Source organism: Canis aureus, chromosome 14, assembly GCF_053574225.1.
Source record: "Canis aureus isolate CA01 chromosome 14, VMU_Caureus_v.1.0, whole genome shotgun sequence".
Lineage (NCBI taxonomy): Eukaryota > Metazoa > Chordata > Mammalia > Carnivora > Canidae > Canis > Canis aureus.
The window spans coordinates 42751315-42767837 of NC_135624.1; the positions used below are offsets into that span (position 1 = coordinate 42751315).

The 16523-nt window shown below is 46.8% G+C and overlaps 1 protein-coding gene across 1 annotated transcript in view; it reads right to left on the bottom strand.

The window, feature by feature from the left end:
• The window catches only part of ATP8A1 (ATPase phospholipid transporting 8A1), a 224216-nt gene extending 208365 nt beyond the window's left edge, over positions 1 to 15851 (bottom strand). Inside the window, exon 1 of the mRNA XM_077847881.1 lies at positions 15690 to 15851. Within this exon, the coding sequence (XP_077704007.1) occupies positions 15690 to 15738 (49 nt within the window). The 5' untranslated portion in view covers positions 15739 to 15851. The remainder of the gene's footprint in view (positions 1 to 15689) is intronic.
• Between the last annotated feature and the right edge of the window lie 672 nt (positions 15852 to 16523).

Genomic DNA, 16523 nt, shown 5'->3' on the forward strand with positions numbered 1-16523 from the left:
TCAGGGTGCCCGGGGCCTGGCCCGGCGTCCGCGGTGCCCCAGTGCAGAGCCCGCCGGTGCAAGCTGTGGCCGGGAGGAGCGTGTCCTCTTCGGGAGCGAGGCCGGGCCGCAGCTCAGGGGCTCCGAGGCCCTGTGACAGGCACTCGGGCCCCGGGAAGCAGCGACGGGTGACTCCCACCGCGGCCCCAGGGGGTGAGGTCATCTCCTATGGGGGGGCGCCGGGGAAGAGATGGGCCGCAGCGGCAGCAAGGGGGCCGCCCGCGCACCGGGCTGTGGGGCCCCCGGGGCCGAGGCACCGCGGCCGGCGCTGCTCGAGGTCGCTGTCCCTAAAGCACCCTCCGGCCGGCCTGGCCTCCCCGCTTGCCCGCTCCCCCGGCGAGGCCAGTCCCATGTTCTAGTAGGTCTGGCCACCACGGCGGCTGCCGGGTCCAGGCAGAGGGGGCTCTGGCCTCCTCGGGGACAGTCCCTGCCTCAACGCCCCCCGGCCAGCCCGGCCGGCCCGGCTCAGGACACGGCCATCCTCGAGGATGGCTCCCGGAAAACACCCAGCGGGGCCTCCTTCCGCAACAGCGCTCCGGGCGCCAGTCGGGGTGTGAAGACCAGCAGCCGAGCCCCACTGCCCCCTCGGCCCCGCACAGGCGACGGCAAGTGGCATCCCAGGGCCCACGGCTCAGGGCCGCTACCGAGGCGCCCGCGTCAGCCCACCGGCCGCGTGGGGACTGGCGGGGGCCAGGGCGGGAGGGCTTCTGCTTGTCAAGTCGCACTAAAAGGAGAACCTAAGAAAAAAGAAAAACAAAACCGTAGCCCCCAAACATGCCATGATGAACCTACGTGAAGCCCTGAAGTGCCAGGCAGCACCCGGTGGGCCTCGCCAGGTTCCACGAGGGCGACCGCGGCGGCGGGGAGGAAGGCCGAGGCCCCAAGGCAAGGGCAGAGCCACACGTACAGCCTTGAAATGTTACTTCGAGCCACGACTTCCATCATCAAGTTTTATCCTGAAGAACGCGTCAGCACGCGGTGGAGGGTCATCGGCCCCGCGCGGCCCGGAGCGGCAGGCACCAGCCGCAGGTGGCAGCCGACGACACAAGGCGAGACCCGGCCTGACCCAGAGGTGCTGGGGATGCAGGACCTGCGGCCGTCGGAAACGCACTGCCCCAAACTGCATGCAAGCGGTCTCATTCTGAGTTTTTATACCAGGAATCTGATAAAATAGTACTTTGGATATGTTGAAAGAAAATATATTGCTAAAATTACTTTCACCAGTTTCTGTTCATTTTTGTAATGTGGCTCCCAGAAAATTTAAAACTATCTGCGTGTCTAGCATTTGCAGCTCACATTCTGGTTCTCCTAGTATTGCCCTCAGATATCGCAATATCTGAGGCAATTTGATGTAAACCGAGTCCATGGAATCTTTAGTTACATCTAAAGATTTAACTGGTCTAAATAGGTCTAAATTCTGGTCTATGCTCCTAACACATGAGTAATATCTCAGCTATGTTTTAAGGCTTCCTATATGTAACCTTAAAAGTAGTATGTTGGAACCAGAGTCCACAATACTTCAGCAGATAAAAATGAACCAATCTTGCTGAAAAAAAATAGTATGACCAAAATATACCCGGTCAAGTCTAATGCATTGAAAACCTCATTTAAAAATACTCTGTTGCACGACACACAATTTAAAAATTTATAAAGATGAAAATCAACTGAATAACTATTTAAAAGGGAAGAATGCAGACGGACGGTCAACGCCCAAAATCAAACACCTCACATGTGCTGACAGTAATATAGAAAGGATTCTAGCCACAGTATCTTCCTAAAATTTAAATCATCTATGAACAAATTATTAAAGTAGAAAGGATTTATTTTAAGAAAGCTCAACCCAGCACAGGAAAGAAATGGCAATAAATAGAGAAAAGAAACTAAGCTTTAAAGACTCAACATATGAGGGATGCCTGGGTGGCTCAGTGGTTGGGCATCTGCCTTCAGACCAGGGTGTGCTCCTGGGGTCCCAGGATCGAATCCTGCATCAGGCTTCCCCGCATGGAGGCTGCTTCTCCCTCTGCCTGTGTCTCTGCCTCTCTGTGTCTCCCATGAATAAATAAATAAAACCTTTTAAAAAAAATAAAGACTCAACATATGAAAGATGTCAATTCTCTCAAATTCATAAGCGTAATGTAATCCCAAGAAACATCCCAATACATTTTTAAATTAATTGAGTGATGCGTTCACTGGTTCAACTAGGAAAAATAAAGATGAAAAATTAACAGAAAAAATTAGATAAAAGAGTAGTGAGAGTTGGATAGCTATGAGGATAGTTCTTAATTGCAGTAACGGCATTTGATACTAAGGGCTAAAAAAGACAGACCAAAATAGAGGTGGCGGGGGGAGGGGGGTGGCAGTAAGGGGGAGGAGAAACTGCTTCCAGAAATGACTCAACTATAGAGGTCAATTTACTATTTAAAAGAAATAACCTCAAAGCAATATGAGAAGAATATAGTGTTAAGTATATGATGATTATTTCAGGTGGATTATAATTTCAGGAGAAAATAAAACTGGATCCCTACCTCACATCTCACAGCAAAATAAACCCCGCAGAAATCGCCCACGTAACCAGGTTTAAATTGAACCCTAAAAATACTAGAAGAAAAATGTAAGTGATAAATCATCATTATCTAGAAATGAGAAATATGACACAGAAGCAGAAATTTTAATGGCAAAAAAAAAATGGAAGGTTATACATAATAAAAATTAACTTGGCTACAGAGAAGGGTCCTAGAGGGCAATGTAGGAAGACACTGAACTCACCTCCTCTGTGGACACGGTGAATCTACATCTACATATGGGAACAATTCCTCCTGAGGAACTGAGAGACTGAACAGCTTCTGCACAATAAAAGATAAACTATAGGGAGGTGGCAGGAGAGGCAGGACATGGTGACAACCAGGAACCCCTACCTCCAACACCACGACTATAGTACTGAGGGACTGTACGCAGATGCATCTGTCCTGGGACACAGAGAAGAGAGCAACTAGATCCACCCAGCACTCACTGCGGGGTCTGCTGGAACTCTGTCTAGGTAGGGGGGCTGGCAGCCACCAGCCCTGTTCATGTTTCCCCTCCATCTTGATAGGGCAGGCAAGATCAGGGTCTGGGCACCCTGGCCGGCCTGCTGCCTCAGTGATATGGGCCCTTAGGTGACCCCAGCCCCAAGCCATCCCACCAAAGTGGGCCCCAATGCGGTACATGCTGGGACACCCCTGCACAGCACCCATTACGACTCTAGCCATCTTGCCAAGGACACACAAAGGGGCAAAGCGTCCCAGAACACTTGAGGCCTACACAGCTCCAGCTCCAGCTCCTCACTAGGGCACCAGCTACATGGAGCCCTGCAGGACCTTTCAACCCAACACCCACTTCAGCTCTAGTTGTGCCACTAGGGCCCTCCCTATGCAGAGTACCCGGAGACCTCCCAGCCCTGCCTTGGGCTCTAGCCATCCTGACAGGGTGCCCTCTGCTCAAAGAACCCTTAGACCAGCCTGGCCCACACCCACTTCAGCTCCAGTTATCCTACCAGAGAATCTTAAAAGAAGCAAGAGAGAGCCAACTAGGTAAAAGGGAAACCCCATTAGGCAATCGGTTTTTTTTGTTTGTTTGTTTGTTTTTGGTAGCAGAAACTTTGCAGGCCAGAAGAGAGCAGCATGATGTATTCATAATGCTAACAAGAAAAAACCTACAACCAAGAATACTCTACACGGCAAGGTTATCATTCAGAATTGAAGGAGAGATAAAGAGTTTCCCAGACTAAGCAAAGTTAAAGGTCATCACCACTAACCTGGCCTTATTAGACATGTTAAAGGGACTTACTTAAGTGAAAAAGTGAAGGCCGTAATTTAAAGAAAATTATGAGAGGGAAAATATTTTGCAGGGAAAACCAAAGACACAGTAAAGGTAGTAAAACAATCACTTTTAAGGCCAGAATGAAGGTTAGAAGGCAAAAGTAGTAAACTTGATTATAACTGAAAGATTAGTTAAGGGGACTCAAAAAATTTAAAAAAGAGGTAAAATATGACAACATATATATAAAACATGGAGAGAGTAGTAAAAAAGTGAAGTTCTTTCAGAATATGTTCACATGTGAGTAACCACCAACTTAATATACTCTGCTATCTACTTTGAATGTTACATATGAACCCCATGGTAACTGAAACCGAAAACCTATAACCGATACACGCACACAAAAAGAGAAAAAGGAAGCTAAACATAACACTAAAGAAAGTCATCAACCACAAGGAGAAGACAGCAAGAGAAGAAAGGAACAGAGAAAAAACTATAAAGATAACCAGAAAACAATTAATAAAATGGCAATATGTACACACCTAACAATAATTACTTTAAGTGTAAATGGTCTATATGCTTCAATCAAAAGAAAAAGGGTGGTGGAATGGATAAAAAAAAAAAAAAAAAAAAAAAAGACCAACAAATACACTACATACAAAAGATTCACTTCAGGCCTAAAACACAAACAGACTAAAGGACTAAAGGGAAGGGATAGTTCATGCAATTGGAAGGAAAAAAAAAAAACAAAAAACAAAAGAACAAAAAAAACAAAGCCAGGGTAGCAATACTTATGGGAGACAAGATAGACATTAAAACAAAGACTAACAAGAGACAAAGAAGGGCATACATAATGATAAAGGAAACAAACAGGAGGATATAACACTTGTAAGCATCTATGCACCCAATATAAGAACAGCTTAATACATAAAGCAAATACTGACAAGCATAAAGGGAGAGACTGACGATTATCATACAATAATCGTAGGGGAGTTTAACACCGCATTTACATCAATGGATATATCATCCAGACAGAAAATCAATAAGGAAACCACGGCTTTGAATGACACATTAAACCAGATGGACTTAACAGATAGACACAGAACATTCCATTCACAAACAGAATATACATTCTTTTCAAGTGCACGTGGAACGTTCTCCAAGACACTGAAATCAGATCAAGCATCTTTTCTGACCACAACAGCATGAAACCAGAAATCAATTACAAGAAAAAAGTTGGGGAAAAAATGCAAATGAGAGAAGGATAAATAATAGGTTACTAAATAACCAATATGTCAGTGAAGGAATCAAAGAGAAAAAAAAAAAATACCCGGAGACAAATGAAAGTGAAAATGCAATAGTCCCCAAACTTTGGAAGTCAGCAAAAGCAGTTTTAAGAGGGAAGTTTAAAATGTTACATGCTTACTTCAAGAAATAAGAAAAACCTCAAATACGCAATCTAACTGTATACCTAAAGAAATCAGAAAAAACAAACAAACAAAAAAACAAATAAAACCCAAAGTTAAAAGAAAGGAAATAATAAAGATCAGAGTGAAAAATAAATGAGTTTTTCCTTATTTTTTGGGTCTCCTACTTCAATGAAACTGAGATGGTTCTTTGAAAAGATACACGAAATTGATAAATCTTTAGCCAGACTCATCAAGAGAGGACTCAAATAATATCAGAAATGAAAGAAAATAACCAACATCACAGAAATACAAATAAGAGACTACTACAAAAAGTTACATGCCAACAAATTGGACAACCTAGAAGAAATGGGGAATTCCTAAAAACATGTAATCTTCCAAAACTGAATCAGGAAGAAACAGAAAATCTGAACACACTTATTACTAATAATGAAATTGAACTGGTAATCAAAAATCTCCTGACAAACAAAAATCTAGGACCTAAAGGATTCACAGGCAAATTCTACCAAACACTTAAAGGAGAATCAACACCTATTCTCAAACTATTCCAAAAACAAACAAACAAAAAAAAAATAGAAGAGAAAGAAAAGCTTCCAAATTCATTCTCCAAGGCCAGCATTACCTTTATACCCAAACCAGACAAAGACACTACAAAAAGATGAAAACTTCAGGTCCACATCTCTGATGAACATAGATGCAAATATCCTCGACAAAATGTTTGCAAGCCACATTCAACAATACATTAAAAGAATCGTTTACCGTGATCAAGTGATATTTATCTCAGGGATGCAAGAACAGCTCAATATCCATAAATCATTCAACATGATGCATCCCATTAACAAAATGAAGGAAAGGATAAAACCCATATTATCATCTCAATAGATGCAGAAAAAGCATCTGACAAAATTCAACATCCATTCGTGATAAAAACTCCTAGCAAAGTGGATTTAGAAGAAACATCATAAAAGTCATGTATGACAAATCCACAGCTAACATCTCCATAGGGAAAAGCTGAAAGCTCTTCCTCTCAGATCAGAAACAAGACAAGTATGTCCACTCTTGTCACTTTTACTCAATAGACTACTGGAAGTCCTGGTCATGGCAATCACACAAGAAAATTAAATAAAAGGCATCCAAATTGGTAAAAAGTAAAACTATTTGCAGACTATATGATACTATATACATATATATATACACAGACATATGCATATATGTAGTATATATGCACATGCTCACACACATGCTACACACAAACACCCTAAAGACCACCAAGAAACTACTGGAATAAATGAAACGAGTAAAGTTATAGGATTGTAGGATACAAAATACACAGAAATCTGTTGCATTTCTATACACTAATAAAGTAACAGAAAGAGAAATTAAAACAGTTCTATTTGCGATGGAGCCTCTCCCCAAATACCTAGAAATAAATGTAAGGAAGTAAAAGATCTGTACTCTGAACACTAAAATTTCGATGAAAGAAATTGAAGATGCCACATATGGAAAGATATACTATGCTTCTCAATCGGAAGAATATTTTTAAAAGGCCCATACGACTCAAAGCAATCTACATTTTCAATGCAATGCTTTGGAACCATAAAGGACTCTGAAGGCCACAGTAATCTTGAAAAGAAGAATAAAGCAGGAGGTATCACAATCCTAGACTTCAAGCCATAGTACTAAGGTATAGTAATCAAAACAGCATGGCACCGGCACAAAAATACAGAGATCAATGGAACAGGGTGGAGAGCCTAGAAATAAGCCCACGCTTGTATGATTAATTGATCTACAACATAAGGGGCAAGAATATAAGTGGGGAAAATACAGCCTTTTCAATAAATGGTGCTGGGAAACGAGACAGCCACATGCAAAAGAATGAAACTAGACCACTTTCTTACATCAGAAGCAAAAATAAACTAAAACTAGATTTGAAACAATAAATATGTGTGAGAACTCCTTAAAGAAAATATAGGTGGTAATCTCCTGGACATCAGCCTTCGCAACTTTTTTCTAGCTATGTCTCCTGAGGCAAGAGAAGTAAAAGCAAAAATAAGCTGCTGGGAAAACACCAAAATAAAAAGATTTGCACAGCGAAGAAAGCCATCAACAAAATGAAAAGGAAACCTAGGAATGGGAGAAGATATTTGCAAATGACATATCCGACTGGGGTTAATATCCAACATATATAAAGAACTTACACAACACCATACTAAGAAAACAAATAACCCGATTAAAAATGAGCAGAGGACCTGAATAGATATTTTTCCAAAGACGACATACAGAAGACCAAGAGATGCAATGAGAGTAGCTGAAAATCACTAATCATCAGGATAATGCAAATCAAACCACCATGCACTATCACCTGACACCTGTCAGAATGACTATTCTTGAAAAGACAAGAAGCAGCAAGGATTGGTGAGGATGTGAAGAAAAAGGAACCCTCATGAACTATTACAGAGACTGTAAATCAGTGTAGCCACTGTGGAAAACAATATGGAGGTTTCTAAAAAAAAAAAAAAATTAAAAATAGAAATACCCTGTGACTCAGTAATACTACTACTGGGTACTTACCCAAAGAAAAAGAAAACACTAATTTGAAAATATGCATGCACCCCTATGTTTATTTATTTTTAATTTATTTTTAAGATTTTATTTATTCATGAGAGACAGATACAGAGAGAGAGAGAGAGGCAGAGACACAGGCAGAGGGAGAAGCAGGCTCCATGCAGGGAGCCCAACATGGGACTCGATCCCGGGACTCCAGGATCACGCCCTGGGCCAAAGGCAGGTGCTAAACCGCTGAGCCACCCAGGGATCCCCCACCCCTATGTTTATTGCAGCATTGTTTACAATAACCAAGAAAGAGCCCAGGCACCCACGGATAGATTAATGGATAAAGAAGATGTGACACGTGTGCATGAGTGCACATACATACACACGCGTACACCCACACACGGGATATTACTCAGCCATAAAGAAGGATGCAAAAAATAAAATAAAATAAAAAATAAAATAATAAAATAAAATAAATAAATAAAATAAAATAAAATAAATAAGTAAAATAAAATATAAAATAAAATAAAATAAAATAAAATAAAATAAAATAAAATAAAATAAAAAAAGAAGGATGCGATCTTGCCATTTGAGACAATATGGATGGACCTATGGGGTATTATGCTAAGTAAAAAAGAGAGAGAGAGAAAGACAAATAACATACAATTTCACTTATATGTGGAATCTAATAAACAAATTAGAAACAAAAAACAGAAACAGACTCGCAGGTACAGAGAACAGGGGAGGGGGAGGGGGAGAATGGGCAAAATGGGTGAAGGGGAGTGGGAGATTCAGGCTTCCAGTTATGGAATAAATAAATCACAGAGATGAAGCGCACAGCCTAGAGAATACGGTCAACTGTGTTGTAACGGAATCGTATGGAGGCAGGCGGCAGCCACGCTCACGGCCAGCAGAGCATAACGTAGAGAGAAGCTGCAACACTGCGATGCCACCTGAAACTACTGTGACACTTGCTGTGTGTCAACCATGTGTCAAAACAACTTTTTTTTAAATTAATGAGTATTATATTACATAAAATAGATGTTTTATAGGATTGAAAGTTTTAAACTCATGGGATTTTAGCGCCTGCCTTCGGCCCAGGGCATGCTCCTGGAGTTCCGGGATCGAGTCCCATATCAGGCTCCCTGCATGGGGCCTGCTTCTCCCCTGCCTGTGTTTCTGCCCCTCTGTGTGTGTGTGTGTCTCTCATTAATAAATAAAATCTTAAAAAAAAAAAAGAAACTGGAAATGACCTAAACACCCTAAATGTCACAGAAGAAATGCCAAGCTTTCATAAAATTAATGATCTATATATGGATTCAACAAACAGTACCGAGTGCCCCTTCTAAGTTCCAGGCTCAGTTCTAGAGGATATAAATGGTGACAATAGGTAAAAATTCTATCCTTCATGCAGTTTACTATTTGATAGCCAAGGATGAAAAAAAAAAAAAAAAGATAAAAAATAATGTCAAGTATGATCTCATCTCTCTTAACACACTTATTTCTCCTATCCTGGAAAATAACTGGAAAGGATATACGCTAAATATGACAGTAGTCATATTTGGGTGGCATAGTTTGGGGTGATTTTTTACTGTCTTCTTGACACCTGGTGCCGTGTGCGTTTTTTCCAACGAGCAAGTGTTACGCTTCTACGATCAAGAGAACAACACTAAGCTCTTCCATTAAAAACAAAGTTCAGAGTTATCATTCGTGTGACCAACAACCATGGAGGGCCACAGATCACTCAGTGCACACCGTCTGTTTTTGTTTTTGTAAACCACTCCCGCCGTGGTGCTTGGGCCCTAGGAGGAGGGTGTCAAGTAGGCCGGACTCAGGCATCTCTAGATCATCTTACGTCCGGATCACAAGATTCCTTTATCCCCTCAACAGCATCTGAACTGCTACTACACCCCGGGAAACGTTCTCCGTTCTCCGTGCCAGCCACGTATCAGCAAACAAAATAGACAAAACTCCCTGCCTCTAGTTTGGGGAGCTCACAATCCACGGAGGAGCAGCTTTGGAAGCCGTGGGCTCCGGCGAGTCGTGAAGAGTGAAACGTTGCCTCTACAACATCTACGTTCTCATGAAACGCAGTGGAGACAAACGCAGGCAGCAAACATCTCACCAACTGCAGAAGTATACTCTGAGCGTGCAACCGTTCCCTCGGTCGTAAAGTAGGCCCGTGATTCAATTCCGCTTTTGAAATAATACAAATGAAAACGTGATAGGCTACAGATGAGAGAACCCTGAAACCCTCTGGTGGTGCCCCACTAGGTATCTCCACAATCACACCAAGCAGATGTGGATTGGGGATGCTCAGATCTGGATCCCGCGAGGCATCACTACCTACACCCGCGCACCCTCTCTCTCCCGATGCCGGTCCAGTTCTCAATCTCTAACCCATCCCCAGGCTTCCTTTGGGATCTCCTTCCTTCATTCCTTTGGGATCTCCTTCCTTCACTCTTTTGGGATCTCCCTCCTTCACTCCTTTGGGATCTTCCTCCTTCACACCTTTGCGTCCCATCACCCAACCAGCTGGCACGCAGCAGGCAAACAACACACGCCTGTTCAAGGGAACAAATAACCGTAGTCATCCTTCATCTTGACAAATGAAACTTCCTCCCCCAAATTTCCCTTTAACAATTCTTACAGAAACTACTTAAATGCTCCTTTTGTTACCTTTTAAGTAAATAAAACACGACATTCTATAAAATCGCAAATGTTTTAAAATTGTCATCTACGCAGACTGGTTTAGGAAAACAATGCCTAAAGCAACCAGATTTGTCAGTTAGCACATGATTTATACAACCAAATGAAACGTCTTACGTTTTAGCACGATCACATTCAGCAGAAGGAAATGCAAACTATTGGACACACACGTGTGTATGTATATACTTCCTTAGTTTTGAATATTGTAATGATTTTGTGAATCATTTAGTAAACTGTAAGCTCTAGAACATTCCTTCATTTCAAGCCGGAGCCTTGCACAATCTGAATACCTGAAGGTGACTGGACCTGTTAGCTGCCGGCCCCCCCCACCAGCTATTCCTCCTTTTTCCCTTTAGTGCTAAAACCCTGAGTGACAGGCCCAGCCAGAAAACTATGCTTCCAGCTTCCCTTGCAGATGGGAGCCAAAGTAAAATCAGAAGTCTTTGTGCGGCACTTTAAGGAAAATCCTTTGGTCTTTCATCTTTCTGTTGTTTTTTTTGTTTTGTTTTGTTTTCCCCATCCCTACCTGAAACTTTTCCACGATGGCTGGAATCCCAGCAACTATGCTATGACTTCATGGAAGATGGTGAGGCCGAAAGGCATAAAGAACACGCCGCTCCTGACTCCAGGTCCCCCCGAGCTGACCTGCACCACCTACCTCCATATTAGTTGTACAAGAGTGAGAAAATTTTGTGGAAACCACCATAACTTCAGTCCCTGTTTCTATCGCTCCTGATGTTGTATTCAGAGACCCATTTGATTTAACTGGAGGTAAAAGTGCAGAAATCCTTAAGAAAGTCTTAGCTTTCTGCTTTATTCTGTTTTGCTTTCTGGAAAATTTATCTACTATCTGGGTTTTCACTATTACCCTTGAACTCAAAATCGCCCCCTTTGATTTTGCCCACATCTAACCACTAGTTTTAAGTATCTTCAAAACACGTCCCTTTGTGTATCGCACAGTTACTGCTTCTTTTAGTATTGACCCTCCTTCTCAATTTCCTTATTTTTCTAATAGATTCTTTTTCTCCCATCTGGCTTAAGACTAAAGCAGAGTTCCTCAAGGTGCGTTTTGCCTACATCAGAACATCCTTGTGAGTTCAGGAAGCACGCAGATTCTCAGTTGTATTACAGATCTGCTGAAGAAAATCTTCATGCGTAACCCAGGAAATTGCAGTTTTAATGACATATCTGAGATCTCATAAACATTAAAATTCAAAATTACCACTTGAGAATTTCCTTTCACTTTAATCCATTTCTCTCCTGCCCTGTATTGCCGTGTCTTACGATGTGACCTTTGCGACCTCGTTTCCTACCATTCCTACGACCTCCTCCCCCATAGGATTCCTTTTACCCTCCTGCCCCTCCTGCCTCGGAGACCTCTGCTGTGACTGTTCCCTCTGCCTGGAACACTCTTTACCTGGATCTCCACAAGGCTAACTCCTTCATTTCCTCCATGTCATCTTTTCAGTGAAGGCCGACCTAAGCAACCTATTTAAAATCACAATCCATTCTCCAACTTTATGCATCTTACCTGCTGGTTCTATTTCCCAGGGTACTTACTACGTATCGTGTGTATCTGGTCTCTTGCCTCACTACAATGTAAGTACTTCCAGGGAAGGGCTTTTCCCCTATTCTGCTCACTGATGTATCCCAAGTGCCAGGAACAGTACTTCTAGGAGGTCAACAGAGATCTGCTGAACGAGTTTGTTTTACTTAGAAATATCTTCGATTCTTCCCTTCCCGTTCGCACTGCTCCAGCTCCACTGCAAAACTACTCCTGGCCTTTGTCATTACTAGACTTTTGTTTTCTTTTCTTTTCTTTGAACGATAGAGGCTGTCTACAGTGCCATTCTGTCCAAACCACCCGACATGCTTCCAGAGTATCCCTCTAAGACACTTCTTTAGGGATGTCATTCTCCTGTGATGATTCGGCTCCTAACTGGCCCTGTTAGATAGCATGCGTGGGCATCATGCTCGAATGAGAAATAGGTTAGATAAACTCTAAGATCTTCAAATACTTGATTCTGTATCCAAAAGGCACCTTTTGGCATTTGAAATGCCCCATTATCTAGCAGGAACTTACCTATCCAAATTTATATCCTACTCCTTCCAAGTGTCCCTCGGCCCCTGGCCAATTTCCTTAAGATCTCTCAAGCCACGTTGTTGTTCACCATTTTTTTTCAAACGGTTACTCTCTACCTTCAATACCCTCCCAAGTATAGGGGAAAAAAAAAAAAAAAAGCAAACTCCTTTGGAATCCTGCTACTCAGACCTGAAGGCAGGGCCATGGAGCATTATCTGTTTGTCAGAAATGCAACAACTGCAGCCCTACCCCAGACCTACTGATTTAGGATCTGTACCTAACAAGATCCCCAGATGATTCGTGTGCACTTTAAAGTTTGGGAAGCGCTCATCTCCAATTATTCCTCAATGAAGCGTGCACTGGGCAGGCTTCACGCTCCATATCCTGACCTCCAGTGGGACCGATGTCACCCACGGCAAGCACAATGTTCTACTAATAACAGCCCCCCTTAGACTATTTATTCTTTATTTCACGTAAGTTCTTCCGCCCCAATCTGGATGTAAATAACTTGCACAGAGGACAGCCATGCGTGTGGCCCTTCTGGTTGCAGGTAACAGAAGCCCATTCAAGTCACTTGAAGGGAAAAAAAGAGCTTATTCTAACAGTACTTGGGAACAGGGACTAGAAAACTCCGGGAGGAAGGATTTCCAGGGTCGGGCTATCCCTTCTCAGCATCTGCGTGTCGGCCCCATTCTCTCCATTCAATCCTTTCTCTCTCCTATTTTTCCTCTGTTCACCATGGTTCCTGCGTCCTCCGGTCAGCAGAATTCACATGACCCACTAGAGCTGCCGTCCTTTCCTCTACTAGCCTAGTCACCTCTGCCCCTTTCTGTTTCAATTTTCCCCCTCCATCGAGAGGCTTAACTCTTCCCACAAGAGAAACAATAACCACAAAGAATCTTTTTGAGCCAAACAACAAGGTTACAAGTGTCTGCGCCACCTATGGATTGTCTGCCCTGGAGTCATGAGTCATGAGCCCATCCCAGTCCAACCGGCTGGGCCAAAGGGCTTGCAGTTCAGCTCAAGGCCCTTCAGGCAGCAGGAGCTGCCAAAGGAGAATATTCCCTAGGAAAGAAAAGTGTGGGCAGGGCGGGCAGTGAGCCACATCTCCAGCCCACAGTGTCATTATCTACGCTGTCCTCACAAAGTCCTGGGCAAAATCGGGAGCACATAATAAACTGAAACCAACCACTATGGGAGGGAAGGGTCATTCACCGAGCTCCGCCATGCCCCTGACACCGTGCTGGTCGTACAGCGAATACAAAGACGAGAATAAAAACACAGTCCTTAGTTTTCCAGGTCTCTAGACCCAAATGTGTCACTGAACTAAGCTACTTGACCTTGGCCACCACCTGGGCCACAGTTTCTTCAACTATCTCATGAGACCACCTTCACTCACCTCCAGGAGGGTCGTAAGATTCCACTAGACAACCCCAGAGGGGAAAAAAAAAATAAAAAAATGCTTTGAGAAATACACAGAACAATCAAAAACCATACTGCAGCCTTTTAATACTAATAAAATCCTCTCACATGCCACAGGTTTTGCATTGTTTTCTGGTCCTTTCTCTTTTTTCTCATTTCCCAGAATAGATGATTCATCAATGGCTGCTGTTTGGGGAAAAAAAAAAAACAATCCCAATTATCACCGCTGTATGTTCATTATCTATATGGTTTACTGGGACAGCGATTAGCAATATTGACGCATTTCACTCAGAGGCATGAAACAGAAGAGACTAAATTGTGTCCTGTGTACTTTTTAAAAATAACACTATCATTTGTTCACTCTTGTGTCTAAAGCTGTAACGTCTTGTATACCTTTTTCATTACAGCACAAAAGCAAGAGGTATGTACTAAATTGCAGTGCAGGAACACAGGTCAGGTGTGATTCCTGCGTGGCCACCCACTCAGGGCATGTTCATTTAGCATCTCCTAAGCACTGTGATCCGTGAACCATACCTATTAGAACTCAAGGCCCCCATATTTTGATGCGAAGGTTCTAAGGAGGGAAAAAACAGTAAAATGGCTTGTCTCAAGCCCTGGAGTCCTAGTCTCCTGCTGTATCTTTTTTTTTTTTTTTTCTAAAATCCACTTTACCACCTGCCTCATATGAAAGGGGGGATGGGGGGGTGGGACCAAGGTAGACCAGTTCTCAGACACAGGTGTGCCGTTCCAGCCTCTGTGGGTTCGGCTACTGCTTTATGGGACAGAAAACCAAGAACACAAAACTCTGGATTCGTACAGCCTTGGCTGTGCCCTCAGCAAAACCGGGAAAGCTTTCCGAGGGGCCCTCGGAGGAGCGGCCGGGGTGTCTCGGCCCCGAAGCCGCCGCTGCACCCGGACATCTGTTGCGCGGCGCTGACAGGTGCAGCCGTCCCACAGCTGGCGGGGAAGGCCCAGCTCCCACCTGCGGGAGGCGGGGGCGCGGCCGGTCGGGAGGGCAGCAGGTGGAGGCTGCGGGCTGCGGGCGGGAGCTGCGGAGGGTGCAGCGCGGAGCTCGCGGGGGGACCAGCGCGGGGGGGGGTCCTGCGTCCCAGGGGCGGGGGGCTGCGGGGGGGTCCTGCGCCCCCGGGGGGTTGAGAGGCTGCAGGGGGGTCCTGCGCCCCGGGGGCGGGCGGCTGCGGGGGGGGGGGTCCTGCGCCCCCGGGGATTGAGAGGCTGCGGGGGGGGGTCCTGCGCCTCAAGGGACCAGCGGCTGCAGGGGGGTCCTGCGCCCCGGGGGCGGGCGGCTGCGGGGGGGGGGTCCTGCGCCCCCGGGGGTTGAGAGGCTGCGGGGGGTCCTGCGCCTCAAGGGACCAGCGGCTGCGGGGGGGTCCTGCGCCCTAGGGGCGAGCGGCTGCGGGGGGTCCGCACCCGGGGCCTGCAGCCGGGCTGCGAGCAGCCGGGTGCGGGTGCGGGTGCGGGAGGGGGCGCCGGGGATCCGCGGGGCGAGGCAGCCCGCTGGGGGACGGGAGGCCTGTGGCGGCCGGGGAGCCGGGTGGGCAGAGCGCGCGCTCGGCGGGCCCGGGCCCGAGGGGACGCAGCCCCCCGCAGCCCCCGCGCATCCCCGCGGCCCCCGGCACCCCCGCTGCGGCGGCGGCACTCACCCTCGGCGCGCGAGCGGATCTCCGACACGGTCCTCCGCATGGTGGGCATCGCGGCCCCCCGGGCCCCGCACCTGCCGGCTCCGCGTCCCCCCGCGGGCACCAGGCACTCGGCGGCCGGCGAGCGCTCAGCGGGAGAGGCGGCCCGGCCCGCAGCGGCGCAGGGGCGGGGGGAGGGGAGGAGGGAGGGGAGGGGGAGGGGCCGCCGCGGGGAGGAGGGGCCGCCGCGCGCGCTCTCGGCTCCGGCGGCCGCGCGGGGAGGGCGGGGAGGGCGGGGAGGGCGGGGCGCGGAGGGCGGGAGGCCCCGAGGCCCCGGAGGCCCGCCCCCCCCCCCCCCCCCGCGGACCGTACCATCCTGCGGGGGAGCCCCGCCCCGGCTCCCTGCGCGCTTCCACTCGGCGGGCCCGACCCCGGGGGGGAGCGGGGGCGACGCCTGCTCAGGTCCCCGCCGCGCGCCGGGGAGGAGCCGCGAGGTGGCCGCCCCCCGCCCCCCGCCCCGGTCCCGGGCCCAGCGACGGGCTCTGAGGACGGACCCCCCCACCCCACCTGCACCCCCGCCTGCACCTGCACCCCCCCCAGGCCCCCGCCGACCTCACCCCCACTCCCACCTGCACCCCCACCAGGCCCCAGCCGACCTCACCCTCACCCCCACACGCACCCCCGCCTGCACCGGCACCCCCACCACCACCACTTGCACCCCCGCCCCCACCGTCCTCACCGCTAACCCCACCTGCACCCCGACCTCCATCATCCCCTGCCGCCCTCACCACCACCAACCACCTGCACCCCCACCCCCACCACCCCCTCAACACCCCCCACCACCTGCACCCCCACTCC